General features: G+C 39.3%; 1 protein-coding gene across 1 annotated transcript in view; it reads right to left on the bottom strand.

Moving 5' to 3' along the window:
• The window catches only part of SHC3 (SHC adaptor protein 3), a gene marked incomplete at both ends in the record, with an annotated part of 148,895 nt that overhangs the window by 22,332 nt on the left and 103,054 nt on the right, over nt 1-23,509 (bottom strand). Inside the window, 4 exons of the mRNA XM_082841960.1 lie at nt 6,799-7,094; nt 10,481-10,639; nt 13,601-13,688; nt 14,648-14,798. Coding sequence (XP_082698086.1) covers nt 6,799-7,094; nt 10,481-10,639; nt 13,601-13,688; nt 14,648-14,798 — 694 coding nt within the window. The remainder of the gene's footprint in view (nt 1-6,798; nt 7,095-10,480; nt 10,640-13,600; nt 13,689-14,647; nt 14,799-23,509) is intronic.

Below are 23,509 nucleotides of genomic sequence, written 5' to 3' on the forward strand. Positions count from 1 at the left end.
GAAAATGCAAATCAAAAGCACAAATGTATACCACTTTACATCCACTAGTATGTCTAGAATCAAAAAGTCAGATAATAACAAGTGTTGGTGATGATATAGAGGAATTGTAACCCTTATACACTGCTGGTTGGAATGTAAAATGGTATAGCTGCTTTGGAAAACCGTCTGGCATTTCATCAAGAGACAAATTATAGAGTTACCATTTGACCTAGCAATCCCACTCTTAGATATATATCCAAGAGAAATGAAACATATGTCCATGCAAAAACTTGTACATACCATTTATAGCTGCATTATTCACAATAGCCAAGTGCCCATCAACAGACTGATCATAAAATGTGGTATGTCCAAAAATGGAATATTATTCATCCATAAAAAGGAATGGAGTGCTCACACATATTACAGCATGGGTAAGCCTTTAAAACATTATGTTAAGTGAAAGAAGTTAGTCAAAAGTCCACATATTATATAATTCTATTCATACATATGTCCAGAATTGGATAATCTATAGAGACAGAAAATAGCTGAGTGGTTCCTAGGGCTGCGGGATGGGAGGATAGGGAGGTGATAGCTAAATGGTACAGCATGAAAATATTCCAAAATGGACGGTGATGATGGATGCTCGTATCTGCGAATATACTAAAAACCACAGAATTGTACACTTCAAGTGTGTATTATGTAAATTCTATCCCAACAGAGCTGTTTTTAAAGATCTTTATGTTTACCAGTTCATAGATAATACAAGAGACAAGAAACAAGTTAAATAATGCCACAAGAAAGCAAGGACACAAATCACTACATGGGAAATTCTACAGACAAATGTCCAGTTCACCAAACAAATCAAGGTGTAGAGGGAAACAGAAAGAAAGCTTCTACGGAGTGCAAATCTTAAGAGACATAATGAAATGCATGATGTGGATGGACCATCTATGGATTCTGATTCCAACAAACTTACTATAAAAAGAATATCTTTGAGATAATCAGGAAATTTTGAGTATGTTTAGTAATTAGTTTTGGTTTTTGTTGGCTATAACAATGACATGTTGTTGTTGTTTTAATGTCCTTATTGGTAGGGATGCGTGCTAAGGTAGTTATACTAGGAATGATAGGAGGCCCAGGATCTGTTATGAAATACTTTGCAAAGCTCCTCTTCCCCTTCCTTTCCTCTCCTTTTCCTTCCTAAGTGAACAAAAAGTCCAAATGCCAAGAAGACAGGTGTCTGTGATGTGGGGGTCATGTAGCCACAATGGCCCCAAATGGCATCCCAGAATGCGGGCAGAGTGGGTATGCCCAAGGGCTGGATGGATGGTTGGACTGGCACAGGGTGTCAGAAGCATCCATGCCAAGGAGAAGGTTGGGCAGCCCACCATGGAAGTCACAGCCAAGGAGGGGGAGGGCATGTATGTAGGAGGATCGAGCAGTGTGGGTGTCAAAACATGAACAGGGTGAGGAGGGAACCCATGTGGGGACAGTTGGGCAGAGGAGTCGAAATCCAGGCTTGATGAGGAAGGTTTCCACATACAAGGAAGTTCATCAAATAGGTAAAAACATTAAGAATAATGGGAGTCAGGTTTCTCATTGTTGGAGAAGGGAGTCCCTTATTTGTTACGGCAGCACAGGTTAGACTGACTGGTACAAAGGGAATTTCAAAATAACAACAGGACTTTATTAAGTGGAGGGATCAGGGGGCTTTTTGTTTTCTTAATTACCCTGAGAAGAAAATAAAAACCTGATAAATGTGGATGTTGGATGGTTGTCATGGTTTGGTGAGTTCAGGAATGCAAAAGCCCCTGTACACGCTCTCAAACATGCCATAACCTGCGACCACGTTGACGAAGCCTATGGAATACCCAGCAACGTGCAGCCGTAGCTTGTTCAAATGCAACCACAGTGCCCACATCACTTTGCTGGCCCTTCAAGGCCAAAGTGATGAATCAATGATAAATGACTCAGGGAATAATTTTAGACACAGAGGGCTGACTAAATGATTCTGAAAGATGTTGAAAAGAAAAAAAAGTGCACCAGACTCCATATCTGAGGCTGTTCCTACAGACCCACTCGCCGGCTTCTTTTCAGCTGCTGTTATCTAGGGTTGGTAGCCTCAGCACCTCTGCAGGAGCTCAGAAACCCTGCCACAGTGATCCTTGTCACCCACATTTCCAGCACGCCCAGGCGCCCTCGTCTTGAACAATCAGTGCACAGTGGGAAGGCACATAGGTTGGTATACTCTGGAGTAAATTTAGACGTAGAACTGTTTTGCATCCTTATTTATCTGAGTAATCTGTTCTGCCAAGTTTCCGCCTTTATAGTCAGGGACCAACCAATTACCATGAAAATCAGATGAATAAATATTGAAGAGAATGTGTTCATCGTCTATTTTGGTGTCCTCACAGCAAGGAAGTGACATTACGTTTTTAATTAAGTCTTTCATTTCCATTTTCTTTTTCAGCTAAAGCTGTCCTCCATAAGATCAATTAAGCTAGATAATCAGATCCCACAAAAAGCCCCCCAAAAGAACAGTTATTAGTAGGTGTGATTTACAGATTTTCTCAACCATACTGCAAATTTCTCCTACAAAATTAAAGCTGTAGAGACAGCACAGCTTGTGGTGTTTGGGCTTGCTCAGACACCTGGTCTAACTTCACGTCCTCCTTGTCTTCTACATTATCTTGATACTGGTTCATGAATGTATAATATATTAGTAGTAGTACGTATCTTCTGTAAATCATCTTTTTGTCTATAAGAACTGAGTGAACAAAAAAACTAATCGTCTTTGATCTATAAGAGGGTATAATTTAGCTAAATTTTAACTTTAAAAAAATACTTAAAATTTTCAACTGAAATATTCATATTCTCATAGGATTTCTATTTCCCTCCTATTTTCCTTTAGATAACTACAACTAATTTAATAGGTAGCCAATGCAAATGGAAAGAACTCTGGACTGAGTCTGTGTAGAAAATCTCACTTGTGACCCCAGGTCACCTTCTTCGGTCCTCAACCTCCTAACCTAAAAAAGCCTGAGGTTGATTTACGTATTCAGTTATCTAATGCTTATTGAACACCAGCTATGTGCCAGGCACTATTCTAGATGGTGGGAAATACTGCAATGAACAAGACTGCTACCCTCTTGGAGATTATAGTCTAGTGGGGGAAACGAAATAATAAACAAATTAGCAAATAAACGAGTGCTTGTTTGTGGTAAGTGCTTAAGGGTAAAAATAAATCAGGGTAAAGAAATAGGGGGTATCTAGGGGATTCTATTTGAAGTAAAATGGTGGGGGAAGTCTCCTCTGACCTGAGTAAGCCTAGATCATTGTAAGAGGGGTGTATAACCACATAATCTTGACACCCAAACCAGACGAGCACACACAAGAGAAGGAAGCAAAGACAATGAAGACAGATTTCTCTCATGAACTGTGCCTGAAAAATCCTAAAGGAAATATTAGGACTCCAAATCCATGATTACTGTGTCAAGACAAAGCAGGGTTTATGCCAGGATGCAACATCAGAAAAATCTACCTGTGTAATTTCCCACATGAATGGACTTTAGGGAAAAAATCATGGTATTATCTCAAAATCTGCTGAAGAAGCATTTGATAAAGTTCAACACCTATACATGATAAAAGTAGTTGGTCAATTAATATGTATAAATAGGTAATGAGAGCAGAGATTGCCCTTTTAACTGGCTCATGGACATATCTCAGGTGCCAAAAACAATGCCTGGATTAGTAGTCATCCAGTACACATTTGTTGAGTGAATGAATGAACGAAGTCTTTTAGGTTGATAAGGACATCTACCAAAAGCTTACATCATCCTTAAGGGAACAATACCTCAAACATTCCTTCAGGTTGGAAGCTGAACAAGGGCGCCCTCTCCTGGCCAATGCTCAAAGGTGTCCTCTAATGTCTGGGATTGGAAGGCAGGCGAAAAAACTCAGTGTTTGCAATGGCAACGACCGCTGGTCCAGTAAAACGACCACAATCAGCAAAATTTCCAGGCTCAAGATCACACTACTTTCCTCTCCCTGCAACAACAACTACTGAGAAAAAGTGATCAAAAATAACATACCACTTACAACAAGAACTAAAACTATCCCTAGGAAGCAACCTAACAATGGAAACAGAAGAACTTTCTGGAGAGAATTTTAATATTCTAACAAAAGACATCTTAAAACTAAATAAATGGAGACATGCCATGTTCATGGAGGTGATTATTTAATATTGAAAAATGTCAGCTCGCCCCAAATTAATCTGTAAATTCAGTGCAAGTCCTATCGAAACCCCAGCATGTATTTTTGGTGACTTGATAAACTGAATCTAAAATCAGTACAAAGGATAAAGGTCAGAGAATAGCTAAGACAACTTATAAAAAGGAGACTCAAGAGGAAGGACGCACACCGCCAGATATTAAGACAGTTTAAGGCTGTAATTACTAAAGCAGTATGGAACTTGCACGAGAAACAGACAGTCAAATCAGTAGAACAAAACTGAGAGTCCAGAAACAGACCCATGACACAGAGACTTAGTGTGTAATAGAGGGAGCATCACTACCACGAGAAAAGGTGAATTATTTGGTAAATAGTGACAGGAGAATTGGCTCACTACATGGCGATTTTTAAAATGTTGGGTCCTATCTTATATCATCTTCCAAAGTAACTTCAGTTGGAATTGAAAGGTAAATGTGAAAGACAAACAATAAAGCTAGTAGGAGAAAATATAGAGTACCGTACATCTGTGATTTGTAGGTGAGAATCCTTTTAAAACTCAAAACTATAAAGCATAAAGGGGAAAATTGATGGATTCAGCTACATTCCCCAAAAAAAGACTTTTATCTGATGAAGAATGTCACAGACAAAACTGTCTGATAGGTGAAGATGTGGGAGAGTACATATGGAGATTCTATTGCTGGAATAAACTCAAGAAAACCCAATAAGAAGATTAAAAGAGAAACATGGAGGAAAGATAGGAACATAAAATTTATGGAGAAACCTGTTAAAGTGCAATCAAAGAATTGCACAGCAAACAATGAGACATCACTTCACTCCCCACCCGCACCAGATTAGCAAAACTAGATAGAGAAAGGGTGGGTGTGGGACCCTCACACTCTGCTGCTGCACATGTCAGTAGCCCAGCCATTCTGGATGCAGATGCAACCCCTGATGACATTAAATATATGTACACCCTATGATCAAACACTCCTGGGATATGCCCCAGAGAGACCATCCCAGGTGCAGGGGAAACAGGCACGAGGTTTGCAGCACCTTCAGTTTTTCAATGTTTCACAAGAGAGCTCAGGAAGTGATGTGCAGATGGTGTATCCAGTGAGCCCCAGATGGCCCACCCAAGTAACAATTCAGTATACGGAAGGCACTACTGACAGATCTTAAAAACATGTACCGAAGGGAAAAAGAAAGAAATGATTTGTGGAATAACATCATGTTTGTTTGCAAATTTCTGAAACACACAAACACAAAATATGTATTTTCCCTGGTGTGCATATATGCAAAAAAAATCCACACAACGAAAGAAGGTGAATTGGATATATGTTACATTCATGGGGAGTGGTTGCCCAGCTGGAGAATGGAAGAGAAGAGAAGGTGCAGAGGTCTAGGGAGCTGAGGTGTGCAGGCAACTTAGTCTAGACACCTGAGGCAACAAATCATCTCAGGTAACACTGCCTCTTTCCCCAAACACACACAGTTAAATTGTGTCCAAGTTCAACTGAAGACTGTCTTCATCCCTACCTGTCAATCAAAAAATGCAATGTCCTTCATAGGGAACAGACTTGTGGTTGCCAAGGGGAAGGGGAGGTTGGGGAGGAAAGGATTAGAAGTTTGGGTTTAGCAGATGCAAACTATTATATATAGAATGGATAAACAGCAAGGTCTTACTGTATAGCACAGGGAACTATATTCAGTATCCTGTGATAAATCATAATGGAAAAGAATATGAAAAAGAATATATATATATGCATAACTAAGTCACTTTGCTGTACAGCAGAAATTAACACAACACTGTGAATCAACTACACTTCAATAAATTTATTTTTAAATGCAATGTTCTTAACCACTATTGAGATAACTCTACCTGCTGCTTTGTTTTCACTGGATAATAAAATTTTAAACAACAATCCTGGAATTTACTCAATGGTTAGGCTAAGGTAACTACATTTATTAAACTTAGTAATTCTTGGACTGTGCCAGGGTGAAGTCAAATTTATTTATTGACTGAAAGATGGTATATTCAGTCAACCCCATAGAATTATTCAGACACAACTATACTGCCAGGAAGTGCCAAAATCACTGTCATGAGGTATTACTTCTCTGGGTGGGAAAGCAAGAGACTAATTAATAGGAGGCTTACTTACTGCTTCATCACATTTTATAACCTGCAAATAAAAACTGGTGATTCAACTTGTAGAGATATTTGAGGTAAATATTAAAAGCCCAGGAGCCCTGTACTTCTTTGTCCACTATGAACATATCTGAAAGGAAAACTTTCTCAGTTTTTGTATTTATTTTAAAGAACATGAGAATTAAACCTTTCCACCCAGGCCCTGGGGATTTCCAAGTTTTGTAACTTGCACAGGGGGTCCTGACCATGGGCTCCTGTAGCCTGGCTCTGGCCTGAAAGCATAAGTCCTCTGGGCCTGGTCTCCAGGGCCCTGGAGAAGTGACCGTCAGGACTCAGCAGGCATATGTGAGTAGAGGAGGGAAAGTGGTCCCCAGTGCAGTGACCCAGGGTAGACTGTCAGAGGGAGGTTGCCCAGTGCAGGCCACACTCCGCCCTGTGCTCACCGTGCCTTCTGGGTCCACGAGCAGCAGGTGCTTGGCCTGGCCATTGTGCATGCCAGTGAGGACAAAGGAGCCTGGGTTGGTGGTGCTCTTCCTGACCAGGAAGTCTCCATCTCTCTTCAGTAGCCCCTCTGCCTCCTTCCTGCTCATCTCCCCTTGGTACCAAGGCTCTGCTTTCAGCTCTTCCAGCATCTTAGCATCTGGGGCTCTGGGTGAGACGGGGCTGATGCACTCCACGGAGGCTGCCTTGCTCAACACAGGCCCCAAGGACTGGTTCTTGAGAGCATCTTCAAAAGGTTCTGCCAACAACATTTGCCAGCAACACGTCAATCCCAAGGAGAACAAATGATAAACAGTACAATGTGAGGGCTGGAAATGCAAAGGCAACTTCTACCAGAAAAAAAAGAAGTAGAGAAAAATGACTGGCTGGTAATACAACAAGACTCATCATAACAAGCATTTGAAAGCAAAGCCCAAATCTTGGCATGACTCATTCTGATGAGTCTGCTTTCCCAAGACAGCTGGGCATTGTGTCTTGTGCCAAAGACTCAAGCACACCCTTTGCCTCACTAGTTAGAATGACTCCATTTTTGCACGCTGCAAGAGGCCATGAATATTACATGCCATCTACTTTCTCTGGAATATTGGCTAGCCTCTTCAACAAATGTGTTCTCTTCCGAATAAAAACCTGCCAATACCAAAGAAAATACACAAAGGAAAAGACAAGTTGCAAGGTTTTGATTTCATGCAAAACTGAAACCCAGACCAACAAATGTTTCATTTAAAATTTTTGTATTAGGTGAATTCTTAAAAGAGAAGAAAACTGACATTTATTGGGTGCCTTTTGTGTGACTTGCCCCAGGCTAGGAGCTCTACCTCCCCTTGACCTTCACTTGTTTCCCTGTAGAAAAAGGCTCTTGTGTGAGTGTTTGAGATTGAGCTTGATTTTATGCCCTTCAGAACATACTTCTCACTGCAGGCCATGGCTGTAAGAGCCACAAATATCAGCGGTAAGAGAAGTCACCAGGCTCATCTAATTAAATCTCAATGTTCAATTTTCAAACAAGGCAATATGTACAACAGCACTCTGAAAAATGCCCCCAGTGCCACACAAGTGTAAGGTGTTGTGATGATTATCTAGGACCCTACTGCCAACCTACTACAATGCAAACACCACAAGAACAAGAATGGTTGTCTCCTGGGCACAGCAACATCCCTCTAGTCCAACATTGCTCCTGGGACATAGTTTGTACCCATAAATATTCAGTGAGTGCTGTAAAATCAGACCAGTTTGCTAAATGGTGGTAGAGAATGGGTAGAAGTGAAGTGAATAAATGAAACCAAAACTAAATCATTTTGACACTTGTTAAATGATTTACAGATTTGGGGCAAAAAAGAGGTTAAAACTATGGGCTAAAATTATGTTCGTAGATTTTCTCTTTTTATTCTACTTTTTCCCTGATTACCTGGAGTAGTTGAAAATTTGTATTCTGTTTCTGTACCATCATCATCATCACCACCATCACCATTACCACAACATCATCATCACCATCATAATCACCATCACCTCAGCCCCACCACTAGCATCAACATCATCACCATCACTATCAACATCATCATCACCATCATCATCATCACCAACACCACTATCACCATCTTATCATTATTATCACCTTCATTACCACCATTACCATCATCACAATCACCATATCATTACCCTCATCACCATCACCACAATCATCAGCATCACCACCACCATCAGTACCATTACCATCACTAACAGCACCACTACCACCATCATTATTTAGCTATAGTGGTTCAAGATATACACAGAGTGCTAGGTCTATTTTTCCATACTTTTCAATAGATACTAGCCTCTCCAGGGCTCTTTATACTTTCGGTTTCCCCTTCTCTAGTTTTGGGAGTAGGAGTAGAAATTGATGGATGAAAAAAGGGAGGTCTGGCTTTCATTTTCCCATCTCAAACCCCAGCCAAATCTAACTCTCCTCAGGCTCTGGGGCCAAGAGTCACTGGTATATTGACTAAATTAAACAGTGAAAATTGTCTGACCATAAATACAACTACTAAACTGAAGTTGGGAGATATCGTTACAACTGGAGCTACCACTTTGCTCTGCATCTTGAGAAGTTGCTTCATACCTCCTAGGCTATTTCCACATTTTTTTAAATGAAGAGATTAGACTAGACGATTCTACAGTTCTTCTGGCTCTGGTGATTTTTAAAATCAGAATGGGAGTCCAGTGTCCCATTCTGGGGAAAAATAGACTTTTGTTGTCATGGTGCAGCCTGTTTATAAAAGCACTCAGCCCTGTCCTAACCCACATACAATAACAGGTATGTATTGTATGTGGTGAACCAGCAGTGAAGTTACCAAACCTCTAGGGTTCTCTGTTTCCTCCTCTATAAAATGGTAATAATAATAATATCTACCCGTAGGACTATTGCAAAAATTAAATAAAATAATAAGCACCTAGCCACGTGGTAGAAACTCACTAAGTGCTAGTCTCCTCTCCTTCCCTCTTCAGCCTGTAAAATTCTCAAGGAAATTGAAAAAGAAATTTGGGGATGTAAAGCTGTTTGTGAGCTTGGGAAGCTCTTTCAAAATTCCTTAACAACAATTTATACTTTCATTAATCACGGGTGATTTATTTTTCCCAATCTATATGCCAAACAGAGGTCCATGGTACACATCATACTACAGTGCAATCAACAGGAGTTTGGGGTTACTCTTCTTATCCCGTTTTATTTTTCATCAGAGTACCTGTCACTACCTGTAACACATGGTGGTTATTTAAACTTCATGAGAGTAGGGACTTTGTCTATTTGGTTTTCCTGTATATCCCCAGTAAGTAGACTAGTATTTGACACATGGTAGGTGTTCAGTAGAGAGGAAGAAGGGGAGAGAGAAAGAGAAAAAGTGAGAGGGAAAGTGAATGTATGTAGGCAAACAAGAGGGTATATTACAATTTCTTGCTTATATGTTAGTCTTGTTCAACAGACTAAGAGCTCTATGAAAACAGGGGCCAAGCCATTTCATCTTGGCATCCTTAAAACTGATACAGTATTTGGCACACAATATCCAATTAATACCTAAGTGAATAAATAAATGAATGTATTTATGTATATCATTTGTCTCAATACGATCTTCAAGAGCAAAGTCAATTATAAAACGGGGGTGGGGGGACTTCCCTGGTGGTCCAGTGGTTAAGAATCCGCCTTCCAATGCAGGAGATGCGGGTTCGATCCCTGGTCGGGGAACTAAGATCCCACATGTCATGGGGCAACTAATCCTGCATGCTGCAACTACTGAACCCGTGTGCTCTGGAGCCCGCATGCCACAACTGGAGAGAAATCCGCATGCCACCATGAAGATCCCATGTGCCGCAACTAAGACCCAACACAGCCAAATAAATTAATTATTTTAAAAAAAAAAAAGGGAAGCTGCTTTGCCTCTGGACTGCAGAGAAGGTTGTAATTCCAAAGCAGGGGTTGGCCAAGTTCAAAGCCTTGAAAAGCTCAATCATAACCCAGAAAAATACAGCTAATCAGTGTCATTCATCAAAACCCCACCAGAAGAAAATTCAGTAATTGCACAGATTTCAAACAAAAGACAATGCAAAAAACAGCTTCAAAAGAGAAAAATCCAGTGGCAGATGGAAACCCACTCATGTCAAAGAGGTCTTTCCGTGGGCTGCTTTCTGCACTGCTGCCCGCGGCCAGCCCAGCCTGCAGCGGGATGCACTGGGTGTTGACATAGGTGGGGGCTTCTCCCGTAGGGGCCACATGCGATTTCCTTTCCGGCATGCTGTAGATGTCCAAGGACCCTGCAACAAGAAAACAGCCCTCTTTTCTCTTCTGATCGTAAAGCTATTCATGTTAAGCTACCCAGTGATTCACAGAAAAGTTCCTTTAGCCCATTCATAGGAAGATCCTTGCTTCAGATGCCCATCCATTAAGTCTCCTCTCTGACCTTCTCATACCCTGTTGTACTCTGCTAGGATGCTCTCCACTCCTTCCTGTCAAAATGGGACCTACTGGCCCAGGATGATGGACGCCGTGAAGGTTAGGAGCCTTACCAAGACCCTAGGCGCCTCTGACCCGGGCTGGGGGGAGCAGGTGGGGGGGCACACCTGCTGCAGAAGCTGCCTCAGCCTCCTCGTCCCCTTTACAAAGGCCTGAGATCAAAATAACTGAGCAGAAGAACAACAGGCCTTATTTTCATTGTTCTTTTCTTAAGTGTAGGGGAATGCTTTATATGTTAACTCCATTAGAAATGCAGTGCAGGTGCTGTGACCCCATTTTATTAGAAAGTTACTTCCTAGTGAATGAGGCACCTTCCTTCTAAAAGAGTCAGGCTTGTGCCTTCGTGGGACTTCCCAGCTGGACCAAGACTCTGTTAAGGCAGGGTCAAGCTGTCCCTGCTCTTGTTGCCTGAGGCGAATGAAGGGTGTCGCCCTGCTTGAGCCACTAACCCATTCTTTGTATGGGATCACTGTTTCTAACAGGCTTCCACAGACACTCTCAAGATCACCTTGGGCCTGGAGAGAGGTCACCTCTCCAGGTGGTGGGCTGTGGAAGTCAGCTCAATCCATCTGGCTAGAGTGGGTTCAGGGCTTTGGGAGAAGCTTTCCCAAGAGCCCACTAAAGGACTTTTGGCAGCACCACTGTCTCTGGCCTGTAAGCGTGAGAATGCAGGTGTCCTGCGAAAATCCTGTCTCTGGAGAGCATCTCCACAAATTCCTGAGCTGTGTCTACTCCTCTCCCTGGACGTGGTTTCTATGCATCACTGGTCGTTCCTGCGCTACGAGTCGTGGCTTAGTGATGACTATCGTCCATTCAGATGTCTGTATGAACTGCAGACAACTCAGACTGTAAAAACAACTTTACAAACTAATCTTTAAAAAGACCAAAAGCCCAATGAATAAGTTGCTGATGACAGCCCTTTCCCACTTCAGACATTGGCAGGTGCTGAGTCGGGGGCAGGGAGACACACCCTCCCTGGTGTTGGTACCCAGAGTTCAGTTTCATTTAGGGGAAATGGCTGCCAGCAGATCAATAAGGAACATTTGTATTTGTTCTGTGGAAAATATATTTATTGCTTACAAATAAGAACTTGAAATTTATTTATTCTCTTTACACAAGAACTTGTGTAAGGCTCATTTTTGCCCTGGTGAACTTCTTCCATTGTCTGTTTTTGATCTGGCTGGAATAACTTGAACATAAAAAAAGACCTCATTTTCAAATAAACCTGATGAATTTTCAATAGAGTAAATATCTCATGTAAGTAATGTGTCTCCTTTAATCTTTAGCAGTTATATGTCTATGTACACAATTGCTGTATAATACTTTTTAAATGTGTATAGAACAAAGATGAAAAATGTTAAAAAAAAGTGCCTCTGGCAAAGTTATAACTTTAATGTGCTATTTCCATCCTATTCTGAGATAGAACCATGTGGTGTACTGACTGGGTTTTAGGTATTACTGGCTGGGCAGTATGGATGAGTCATCTTTCAGCTGGGGCAGGCAAGACATGAAATTCTTTCATCGGGGGAAATTTTAAAAATATATTGTCAAGGGCTTCCCTGGTGGCGCAGTGGTTGAGAGTCCGCCTGCCGATGCAGGGGACACGGGTTCGTGCCCCGGTACGGGAAGATCCCACATGCCGCGGAGCGCCTGGGCCCGTGAGCCGTGGCCTCTGAGCCTGCGCGTCCAGAGCCTGTGCTCCGCAACGGGAGAGGCCACAGCAGTGGGAGGCCTGCGTACCGCAAAGGAAAAAAAAATATATATATATATATATATGTATATATAGTCAATTACTTGCCAGAACAAATGTCAATAATGAATGGAAAAGCCTTAATGTTAAACCAACAAATGTAAATTTCTATACCCAGAAGTGTACATTGGATCTTAGCTCATTTGTCACTCCATCTTCTCCAGGTCCTGAACAGTTAGTCGTCAGGGCCCCAGAGCTATTGAAAGTTATAGAAATGTTTGAGGTGGGAAAAAGTTTAAAATTAAAAGGGACTTCAAAAATGTATGTATACATACACACACATATATGTATGTGCAGAAATAACTGTCTAGAGAATAGAGACATGTTAGCGGTTAGTTTAAACTAAATGGTCCTTCAATAGCCATATAATTTTTAATGTGGGAGTTAGGTGCATGCTAAGAGGTTGAATAAGAGGTGGAAGTATCCTCTGAGAGGACCCAGGGCTTGTGAGGGATTTGTATCCCTGGTACTATCTCTGCCAAGGGCCGGCATTGCTCCACTCTTCCTGAAGCTGACCCTGGAGAGGGAAAGCAGGGGTGAGGCAAGGAAGGGAAAGCTACAAGCTACTGTTAGGAGCCACCGGGGTTCAGCCCTGCTGGGGAGCTGAGGGACAACACAAAGCACGCCCCACAGTCTCCCAAGCCAGCCCCGTTTGAAATGGGTGCAGGTGCCCCTGGGGAGGTGAATTCCTCAGACCCTGGGCAGTCAAGCCCTCCTGCCAGAGAAAGGGCTTAGGAGGAAAGTCTCAGGGTGCAGGAAGCACTGGGGCGGGTGGGGGCAGTGAGCTGGTCCTGGTGCCAGGGGCGGCGTCATCTGATGTGTGCCCTCAGACATGCCCGACAGCCATTATTTCTATTTGTATGATCTGGCTGGTAACCTGCAGCCACACCCACAGCAGGTATTTCCAGTGGGTCACTCTGCCACTCCACAGGAGAGGAACTACCCACTAGGGAGCACGTCACTTTCAAAAAGTATTTTTTATGTTTCTTGTTCACCTCACCTTGCCTCTCACCTTGCCTGACAGGTGTTTGCTGCCAGTCTTCGCCAAGCGGGTCTCCTAAGTGTCTCCCCTGGTAGTAAGTTTGCTCTTTTCCTGCAAACTATAGACATATATAAATACACAGAGTGAAAAAGTCATCCTCTTCTTGTTTCTGCATCTTTAAAAGCCATAGTACAGTAGAAGGGCCTTCAATGGCCAATGGATTGCATGCCTATTACACCCAATTTTCCCTTCATGCCTCTCGGTTGGCATTAAGATTTGGGGAATAAGTTTGTGTGGATGTGAGAAAGAGGCTGTATCTCATCAAAACTACAAATGCCCCCTGTTTTCATTACCCCCCACATCCCTTCCCTAAGTGTGACCATAAATTGAGCTCTTTTACATGTAGCCACATCACTCAACATGACCTAAAATAGATTTCAGTTAAAGATTATCTATGTGTCAGAACATACTTCCCACCCAGCACATACACCCATAACCATTCATGCCTTGGCAAGTCCACCTTGCTGATTCCTTCTCAGTGTTAGAGCTACTGACACTTGGTTTCAATGTTATTTGCCACTTTCATTGGTGTCATTGTCATTCATATAAGGTAGGTGACATCAAAAAATTCCCTATAATGAAGAGATATCACGGAGATACCATAACTCTAGAAAACGAATGCCTTACTAGAATTTCGAGTTAGAGGGAAAATCAGGGAAATGCGCAAAACAGAAAAACTCAAAAAAATCTCATGTTAAAGACTTACATCCACTCTCCTTTCAGAGAACCCAAAGCACCCCAGGCCTTTTAGAAGTCTTGAACTCTCTCTTTTCCTCATTAAGTTCACAGTAGAATGGGATTTGTGCTAGGATGAAGAGGGAACTTCCAGACTCAGGAATCACAATATAGCTCCAAGGCATTTGACGTTAAAACAAAAGCTTCCCCTACTTCTCTGCTTTGTGAAATTCAAGGGGGAAAAGTTTGTGAGTTTTTCTGTCTGGACCTGAAAATAAAGTTAAAGAAAGCAAAAGGAAAGTTCAGTTAGCCACCATCCAAGGGAAAAGGTATAAGACTCACCTGAGCTGTGTCAGGACCATGGAGTCTGGCTTTCAGTCGAGCATCTACAAAGCCCCCTGGAGGAGGCATCTTGCTTGGAATGCTGTTGTAGTACGGGTGGTCTGCGCCGTCACCCTCCTCTTCAGTCCAGGGCTCATCTAGACTCTGCATTCTGTTAAAAGAGGATTTTCAGGGACTTTAGCCAAAAGTCGAGCTTGCAGTCAAAACCAAAAAATCTAATGTTAGTAATTGTTGACCCAGAAAGCAGAGTTTAGTCACTGCCGCTTTAACCATCTAGGTCTCAGGCATATATATAAAGCAGATGAGTGGTTTGGCCAAATATTCCTGACTTATTCACAGTTCTACCCTTTAGGAAATTCTGGTCATATTTGAAACAGGAAAGAACTTCTTTTTTAAAATTACATTTTAATAAGGAAAAATATAATTTATATGTAAGGATAACCAGTTTCTCAAGGCATAGACACACATTTTAGTACATTATGAAATTTACCCAAAACAAAATTAACTTTAAAATGGAGATTTAGTGACATCAGGGAAAATGGCAGAGTAAGGACCTCTGAAAATTCTCTCCTCTGTAATAGCAACAAGAAAGCTAGCAAAGAAAGTTTCATAATCAACTTTTTCATAACTCTGGAAATTAACCAGAAGCTTGTAGCAACCTAGAGCATGTTTATTAAACAAACAAAAAACCACAGACAGCTGTCAGAACAACAGCTTTGTTGCATTTTAACTTGCTTTATTGTCATCTCCATGGTAGCCTTAAAAACCCAAATCCCACAGTCACAGTGAAAACCAGCAGCCTAATAGCCATGGGAGGGGGCAAAAGAGCATTGAGGCTCCTTCAAAGCCCTATTCCCAGAGAACAGTCATTATTACGCTTCTGGTCATTCTCCAGAATCCTCCACTCCAAAGGTTGTCTTTATTTGACCTGATTCAGAGCTTGTCCAGGGAACATAGCTTCTTCCCCAGGGTCATTTGTCAAAAACAATTAGAGGCACTTCTTTAACGTTGTGGCTCCCTGAAACAGTAGATAACATTTGGGGTAAAGAGTGAGCTAATCAGAAAGCTTAAAAGAAAAGCTGGGAAATAATAAGCTTTGACATAATTCTGGCAATCTAGAAGGTTACATGTATATGAGGGCTGTTTTCATGGCCAGGGTTCTGTTCCTGCTCAGAAAAGATGTAAAAAACTCTAGTTCTCACCTGTGACTGACTTTGAAGCTTTGCACAAGCAGGAAGTAAAAGCTAATGCAGAGTTGTCAGCTGCCTGAGTGTTGAAGGAGTGCCCCAACAGACACACAGAACCCCTCAGCAAAAACTGTGGGACTTAATGGTTTCAGACATTTAAGGAAATCTCTTTTCAGTCATTAGCTGTCTAATAAATGAACTGAGCTGAGTTGTCAGTGACCATATATGACAAAAAATACAGACTTTACTAAGTTAGTTTAGAAAAGTCATTACAACAAACAACCACAACAAACAGCAACAACAAATCCTGAGGAGGGGAGAAATCTGACTTCCAGAGTTGTCACACCACGTTATTTAAAATTTCCAATTTCAACAAAAAATTATGGGATGCAAAGAAACAAAAAAATTTGGCTCACACACAAGAAAAAAAAGCAATCAACAGAAACTGTCCCTGAGAAAACTCAGGTTTTGGACTAACTAGACAAAGACTTTAAATTAGCTACTTTCAATATGCTCTGAGAACTAAAGGAAACAAAAAATCAAACATGACAATGCTGTCTCACCAAATGGGGAATAACAAAGAGATTCAAACCTAGACACCTCATAATCAAACTGATTAAAGCCAAAGAGAAAGAATCATGAAAGTAGCAAGAGAGAAGCAGCTCATCATATACAAAGGATCCTCAATAATATTAACAGTGGATTTCTTATCAGAACCAATGGAGGCCAGAAGGCAGTGAGATGTCACATTCCAAGTACCAAAAGAAAAAGACTATCTACCCAAGAACTCTATATAGGCATAGTTTGTTCTATTGTGCTTCACTCCATTGCATTTCACAGATTTCACAATTTGCATGTTTCACAAATTGAAGGTTTGTAGGAACACTGCACTGAGCAAGTTTTCAGTGCCATTTTTCCAACAGCATTTGCTCACTTCCTGTGTCTGTGTCACGTTTTGATAATTTTCACAATATTTCAAACATTTTCATTATTCTTATATTTGTTATGGTCATCTGTGATCAGTGATCTCTGACGTTACTATTGTAATTGTTTTGGGGTGCCACAAACTTCATCCATATAAGATGGCAAACTTAATCAATAAATGCGTGTTCTGACTGCTCCACCAACTGACTGTTCCCCTATCTTTATCCCTCTTCTCTGGCTTTCTTATTCCCTGAGACACAACAGTATTGAAATTAGGCCCATTAATAACCCTGCAATGGCCCCTAAGTGTTCAAATGAAAGGAAGAGTCATATGTCTGTCACTTTAAATCAAAAGCTAGAAAAGATTAAACTTTGTGAGGAAGGCATGTCAAAAGCTGAGACAGTCCAAAAGCTAGGCTTCTTGTGCCAAACAGTTAGCCAAGTTGTGAATGCAAAGGAAACATTCTTGAAGGAAATTAAAAGTGCTACTCCAGTGAACGCATAAATGATAAGAAAGTGAAACAGCCTTATTGCTAATATGGAGAAAGTTTTAATGGTCTGGATAGAATATAAAACCAACCACGACACTACCTTAAGCCAAAGCCTAATGTAGAGCAAGTCTAACTCTCTTCAATTCTATGAAGGCTAAGAAAGATGAGGAAGCTGCAGAAGAAAAACTTGAATCTAGCACAGGTTGGTTCACGAGGCTTAAGGAAAGAAGTCATTTACATAACATCAAAGAGCAAGGTAAAGCCCCAAGTGCTGATGTAGAAGCTGAAGCAAGTTATCCAGAGGATCTAGTTAAGATAATTAATGAAGGTGGCTACACTAAACAACAGATTTTCAGTGCAGATAAAATAGCCTCATATTGGAAGGAGATTCCATCTAGGAATTTCATAGCTAGAGAGAAGTCAATGCCTGGCTTTAAAACTTCAAAGGACAGACTGACTCTCTTGTTAGGGGCTAATGCAGCTGGTGACTTTACGTTGAAGCCAATGCTCATTTACCATTCTGAAAATCCTAGGGCCCTTGAGAATTATGCTAAATCTGCTCTGCTTATGCTCTATAAATGCAACAACAAAGCCTGGATGACAGCACATCTGTTTACAGCATGGTTAACTGAATATTTCAAGTCCACTATTGAGGCCTACTGCTTGGAAAAAAGATTCCTTTCAAAATATTACTACTCAATGACAATGCACCTGGTCACCCAAGAGCTCCGATTGAGATGCCAATGAGATTAATGTTGTTTTCATGCCTGTTAACACAACATCTATCCTGCAGCCCATAGATCAAGGAGCAACTTCAATTTCAAGTCCTAGTATTTAAGAAATGCATTTCCTAAGGCTGTAGCTGCCATACATAGTTATTCCTCTGATCAATCTGAGCAAAGTCAATTGAAAACTTCTGGAAAGGATTGACCATTCTAAATGCCATCAAAAACACTCATGATTCATGGAAAGGGTAAAATCATCACCATTAACAGGAGTTTGAAATAAGTTAATTCCAACCCTCATGGATGACTTTGAGGGGTTCAAGACGTCAGTTGAGGAAGTAACTGCAGATGTGGTGGAAATAGCAAGAGAACCAGAATTACAAATGGAGCCTGAAGATGTGACTGAATTGCTGGAATGTTATGATAAAAATTTAATGGATGAGGAGCTGCGTCTTAAGGATGGGCAAAGAGAGTAGTTTCTTGAGATGGAATCTACTCCTAGTGAAGATGCTGTGAAGATTGTTAAAATGACAACAAAGGGTTAGAATGTTATATAAACTTAGTTGATAAGCAGTGGCAGGGTTTGAGAGGAGTGACTCCAATTTTGAAGGTAAATCTGTGAGGGAAATGCTATCAAACAGCATCACATGCTACAGAGAAATCATTCATGAAAGGAAGAGTCAATCAGTGTGGCAAAATTCATCATTGTCTTGTTTTAAGAATATGTCACAGTCACCCCAACCTTCAGCAACCATCACCCCCTGATCAGTAAGCGACCATCAACACTGAGGCAAGACCCTCTACCAGCAAAAAGGTTGCAACTCGCTCAGATGATGGTTAGCAATAAAGTTTTTAGCAATAAAGTATTGATAATAAAGGTGTGTTCATTATTTTTTAGACATAATACTATTGCACACTTAATAGACTACAGTATATTGTAAACATAACTTCTAAATGCACTAGGAAAGCAAAAAATTTGTGTGACTTGCTTTATTGTGATATTCACTTTATTGCAGTGGTCTGGAACCAAACCCTCAATATCTCTGATGTATGCCTGTACCCAGCAAAACTATCCTTCAAAATGAATCAAAAGTTAAAACAGTGCCAGATAAATAAAAACCTAGAAAATTCATCACTAACAAATCTGCACTATGAAAAAATACTAAAGGAAGTACTTCAGGCTAAAATGAAAGCCACTAAACAATAATTCATGTCACATGAAAAAATAGAGGATAATGGTAAAGTTAAATACATAGGCAAATATTAAAACAGTATAAATGTAGTTTTTGTCCATAACTCTTTTCCTCTCCTCTCTGATTTAAAAGACAACTGAATAAAGCAATAATTATAAACCTGTGTTGATGAGCACTCAATGTATAAATATGGAATCTTCATAACATAACAGCACAATGTAAGGTGGAGAAATAGAGCCACATAGGAGCAAAGTTTTTGTATACTACTGCAATTAAATTGGTGTTAACCTGAACTAAATTGTTACAAATTAAGATGTTAGTTGTAATCCCCAGGGCAACCACTAAGAAAATAATTTTTAAAAGACAGTTAAAAAAAAAGAAAAAAAAAACAAGGTAATGAAAAGAGTTCACTCATAAAATATTTATTTGACACCAAAGAAAGAAGTTATGGAGAAACAAAGGGACAAAAAAATGACATAACACATATAGAAAACACTAGCAAAATGTCAGGTGAAATCCTAATTTATCAGTAATTACATTAAATGTAAATACATTAAACACTCCAATTAAAAAACAAAGATTGGCAGAATGGATTTTTAAGATAATGTGATCTGACTATATGCTTTCTACAAGAAACACATTTTAGATTGAAAGACATTTTAGATTTAAAGATTTAGGTTGAAAGTAAAAGGATGTAAAAAGGTATTTCATGCAAACAGTAACCAAAAGAGAGCTATGGTAACTCTACTAATATCGGACAAAATAGACTTCAAGGCAAAATGTTTACTAGAGACAAAGATAAAAGGGCAACCAGTCAAGAAGATACAATAATTATAAAGCTATATGTACCTCACAACAGACCCTAAACTATATGCAGCAAAATCTGACAGAATCAAAGGGAGAAATAATGCAGTACTAATATTTGAAGACATCAATACCCACTTTCAATAATGGATAGAACAACCAGAGAGAAGATTGGGAAATAGAAAATTGAACACTATACATCAACTAGACCTAACAGACATCTATAGAACACTCCATTCAATAACAGAATATAAATTTTTCTCAAGTCCACATGTAACATTCTCCAGGATAGACCATATGTTAAGCCACAAAACAAGACTTAAAATTTTTAAAAGATTAAAATCATACAACATATGTTTTCAGACCATAATTGAATTAAAGCAGAAATCAATACTAGAAAGAAATTTGGGAAATTCACAGATATGTAGAAATTAAACAACACATGCCTAAATAACAAACGGATCAGAAAGTAAATCACAGGGAAATTGGAAGAAACTTTCAGATGAATAAAAACAAAAACAACATACCAATACTTATGGGCTGAATGTAAAGCAGTGCTTAGAGGGAAATTTATGAACTGTAAATGCCTATATGATAACAGACAATCTCAAATCAATAACCTGACCTTCTACTTTAATAAACTAGAAAATAAGAGCTAAACCCAAGGCAAGCAGAAGGAAGAATAATAAATATTAAGGTGGAAATAAATAAAATAGTTAGTAGAAAATCAATAGAGAAAAGCAATGAAACCAAGAGTTGGTTCTTAAAAAGATCAACAATATTGACAAATCTACAGCTAGACTGACCAAGAAAAAAGAGCGAAGACTCAAATTACCAAAACTAGGAAGGAAAGAGGAAAGACTGCTACCAACCTCACAGAAATTAAAAGGATTATAAGAGAAACTATTAAAAATCATATGCCAACAAATTAGATAACCTAGATGAAATGGAAAAATTCCTACAAAGACTCAATCTACCAAAATGACTCAAGAAGAAATAGAAAATCTAAACAGAATTGGAAGAAATAGAAAATCTAAACAGAACTGTAACAGATAAAGAGATTAAATTAGTAATCAAAATCTTGCATCCCAAGAAAAGCCCAGAATCATATGGCTGGCTTCTTGGTGGTTTCTATCTAACATCTAAAGGAGAATTAACAGCAATTCTTCATAACTCTTCCAAAAAAATAGAAGAGGACAGAAGTTTCCAAACTCAGTCTATGATGCCAGTATTACCCTGATATGAAAACCAGACAAAGACACCACAAGAAAAACAAAACAAACTGCAGACCAATATCTCTTATGAATATGGATTGAAAACAAAATATTAGCAAACCAAGTCCAGCAACATACAAAAAGAGTCATACACCATGACTGAGTGGGATTTCTTCCAGCAATGTAAGATTGGTTCAACGTTCAAAAATCAACTAATGTAATATGTCATACCAGTAGAATAAAAACAAATACCAGATACTCATCTCAGTAGACACAGAAAAATCATTTGACAAAATCCAACACTTTTGCATGATAAAAACCCTCAAAAAACTTGGAATAGAAGGGCATTTTCTCAACCTGAAAAAGCATCTGTGAAAAGCCTACAGCTAAGAACACAATTAATGGTGAAAGTCTGAATGCTTACCTCCTAAAATTAGGAACTTGACAAGGTTGTCCTGTCTTTCCACCTCTATTCATTGTACTAGAGATTCTAGCCAGGACAATTAGATTATAAAAAGAAATAAAATAATTCAGATTAGGAAGTAAGAAGTAATAAAACTATATTTATTTGCACAGGACATGATCTTATACATAAAAAATACTAAGGAATACACACACACACACACACACACACACACACACACACAATGATTAGAGCTAATAAATGAATTCTGTAAGTTTGCAGGATACATAATGAATATGCAAAAATCAATTGTATTTTTATACATTAACAATGAAAAAATAAAATTAACAAGCAATTCCTTTTATTATAGTATCAAAAAGAATAAAAGATTTATTCTTTTGGTAGTCAAAATTATCAAAGCAAGTGCAAGGCTTGTACAATGAAAATTACAAAACGCTGTTGAAAGAAATTAAAGAAACTCTAAATAAATGGAAAGACATCCTGTGTTCAGGGATTGGAAGATTAAATACTGTTAAGATGGAAGTACTCCTCAAATTGGTCTATGGATTCAAGACAATATCTATAAACATCCCAAGTGCCTTTTTTGTAAAAGTAGACAAGCTATGCTAAAATTTATTTGAAATTGCAAGGGGCCCAGAATAGTGAAAACAATCTTGACAAAGAAGAATGTAGTTGGAAGATTTATACTTCCTGATTTCAAACTAACTATAAAGCTATACTATTCAAGGCTATGTGGTACTGGCATAAGGACAGACATACAAATCAATGGAATAGAATTAAGAGTCCATAAATAAACCCATACATTTATGGTCAATTGAATTCAACATGGATGCCCAGACAATTCAATGTGTGAAATAGTCTTTTCAGCAAATGGTGCTGTGACAACTGCATAGCCATTTGGGAAAGAATGAAGTTGGACCCTTTCCTCACACCATATACAAAAATTAAGTCAAATGGATTAAAGACCTGAAAATAAGAGCTAAAACTTAGGAAAAAACATAGACGTAAACCTTCATGACCTTGGATTAGGCAATGTTTCTTACATATGACACCAAAACAGAAGCAACCAAAGAAAAAATAAGTACATTAATTGGACTTCATCAAAATTAAAAACGATTGTGCTTCAAAGGACATTATCAAAAAAATGTGAAGACAACACAAAAAATAGGAGAAAATATTTGCTAATCATATATCTGAAAAGAGACTTATATCTACAATATATAAAGAACTTCTATACAAGTCAACAATAAAAAGACAAATAACTCAATCTTAAAAATGAGCTAAGGATTTGAGCAGACCTTTCTCCAAAGAAGATATACAAATAGCCAATAAGCACATGAAAAGATGCTTGACATCATTAGTCAACAAGAAAATGCAAATCAAAACCACAATCAGAGACCACTTTGTACTCACTAGGATAGCTAAAATCAAAATGATGGACAATAACAAATGTCAGTGAAATTGGAACTTTCATACGTTGCTGGTGAAAATATAAAATGGTACAGCTGCTTTGGAAAACAGTTTGGTAGTTTCTCAAAATTTTAGCATAGAGTTCCCATATGACTGAGCAATTCAGCTCCTACTTGAATTGAAACATCTGTCCACACAGGAACTTGTACACATCTTCATAGCAGCGTTATTCATAAGAACTAAAAGGTGAAAATAACCCAATGTCCATAAACTGATGAATGAATAAACAAAAGGTAACGTATGCATACAAAGGAATATTATTCAGCCCTAAAAAATATGCCATACTGATACATGCTACTATATGGATTAACCTTGAAAACATTCCAGTAAGTGAAAGAAGTCAGGCACATATTGTATGATAACATTTATATAAAATGTCCAGAATTGGCAAATTAATAAAGACAGAAAGTAGAGTAGTGGTTGTCTGGGG

Source organism: Leucopleurus acutus (genome assembly GCF_964270905.1).
Source record: "Leucopleurus acutus genome assembly, chromosome: 7".
In the NCBI taxonomy this organism is placed as follows: domain Eukaryota; kingdom Metazoa; phylum Chordata; class Mammalia; order Artiodactyla; family Delphinidae; genus Leucopleurus; species Leucopleurus acutus.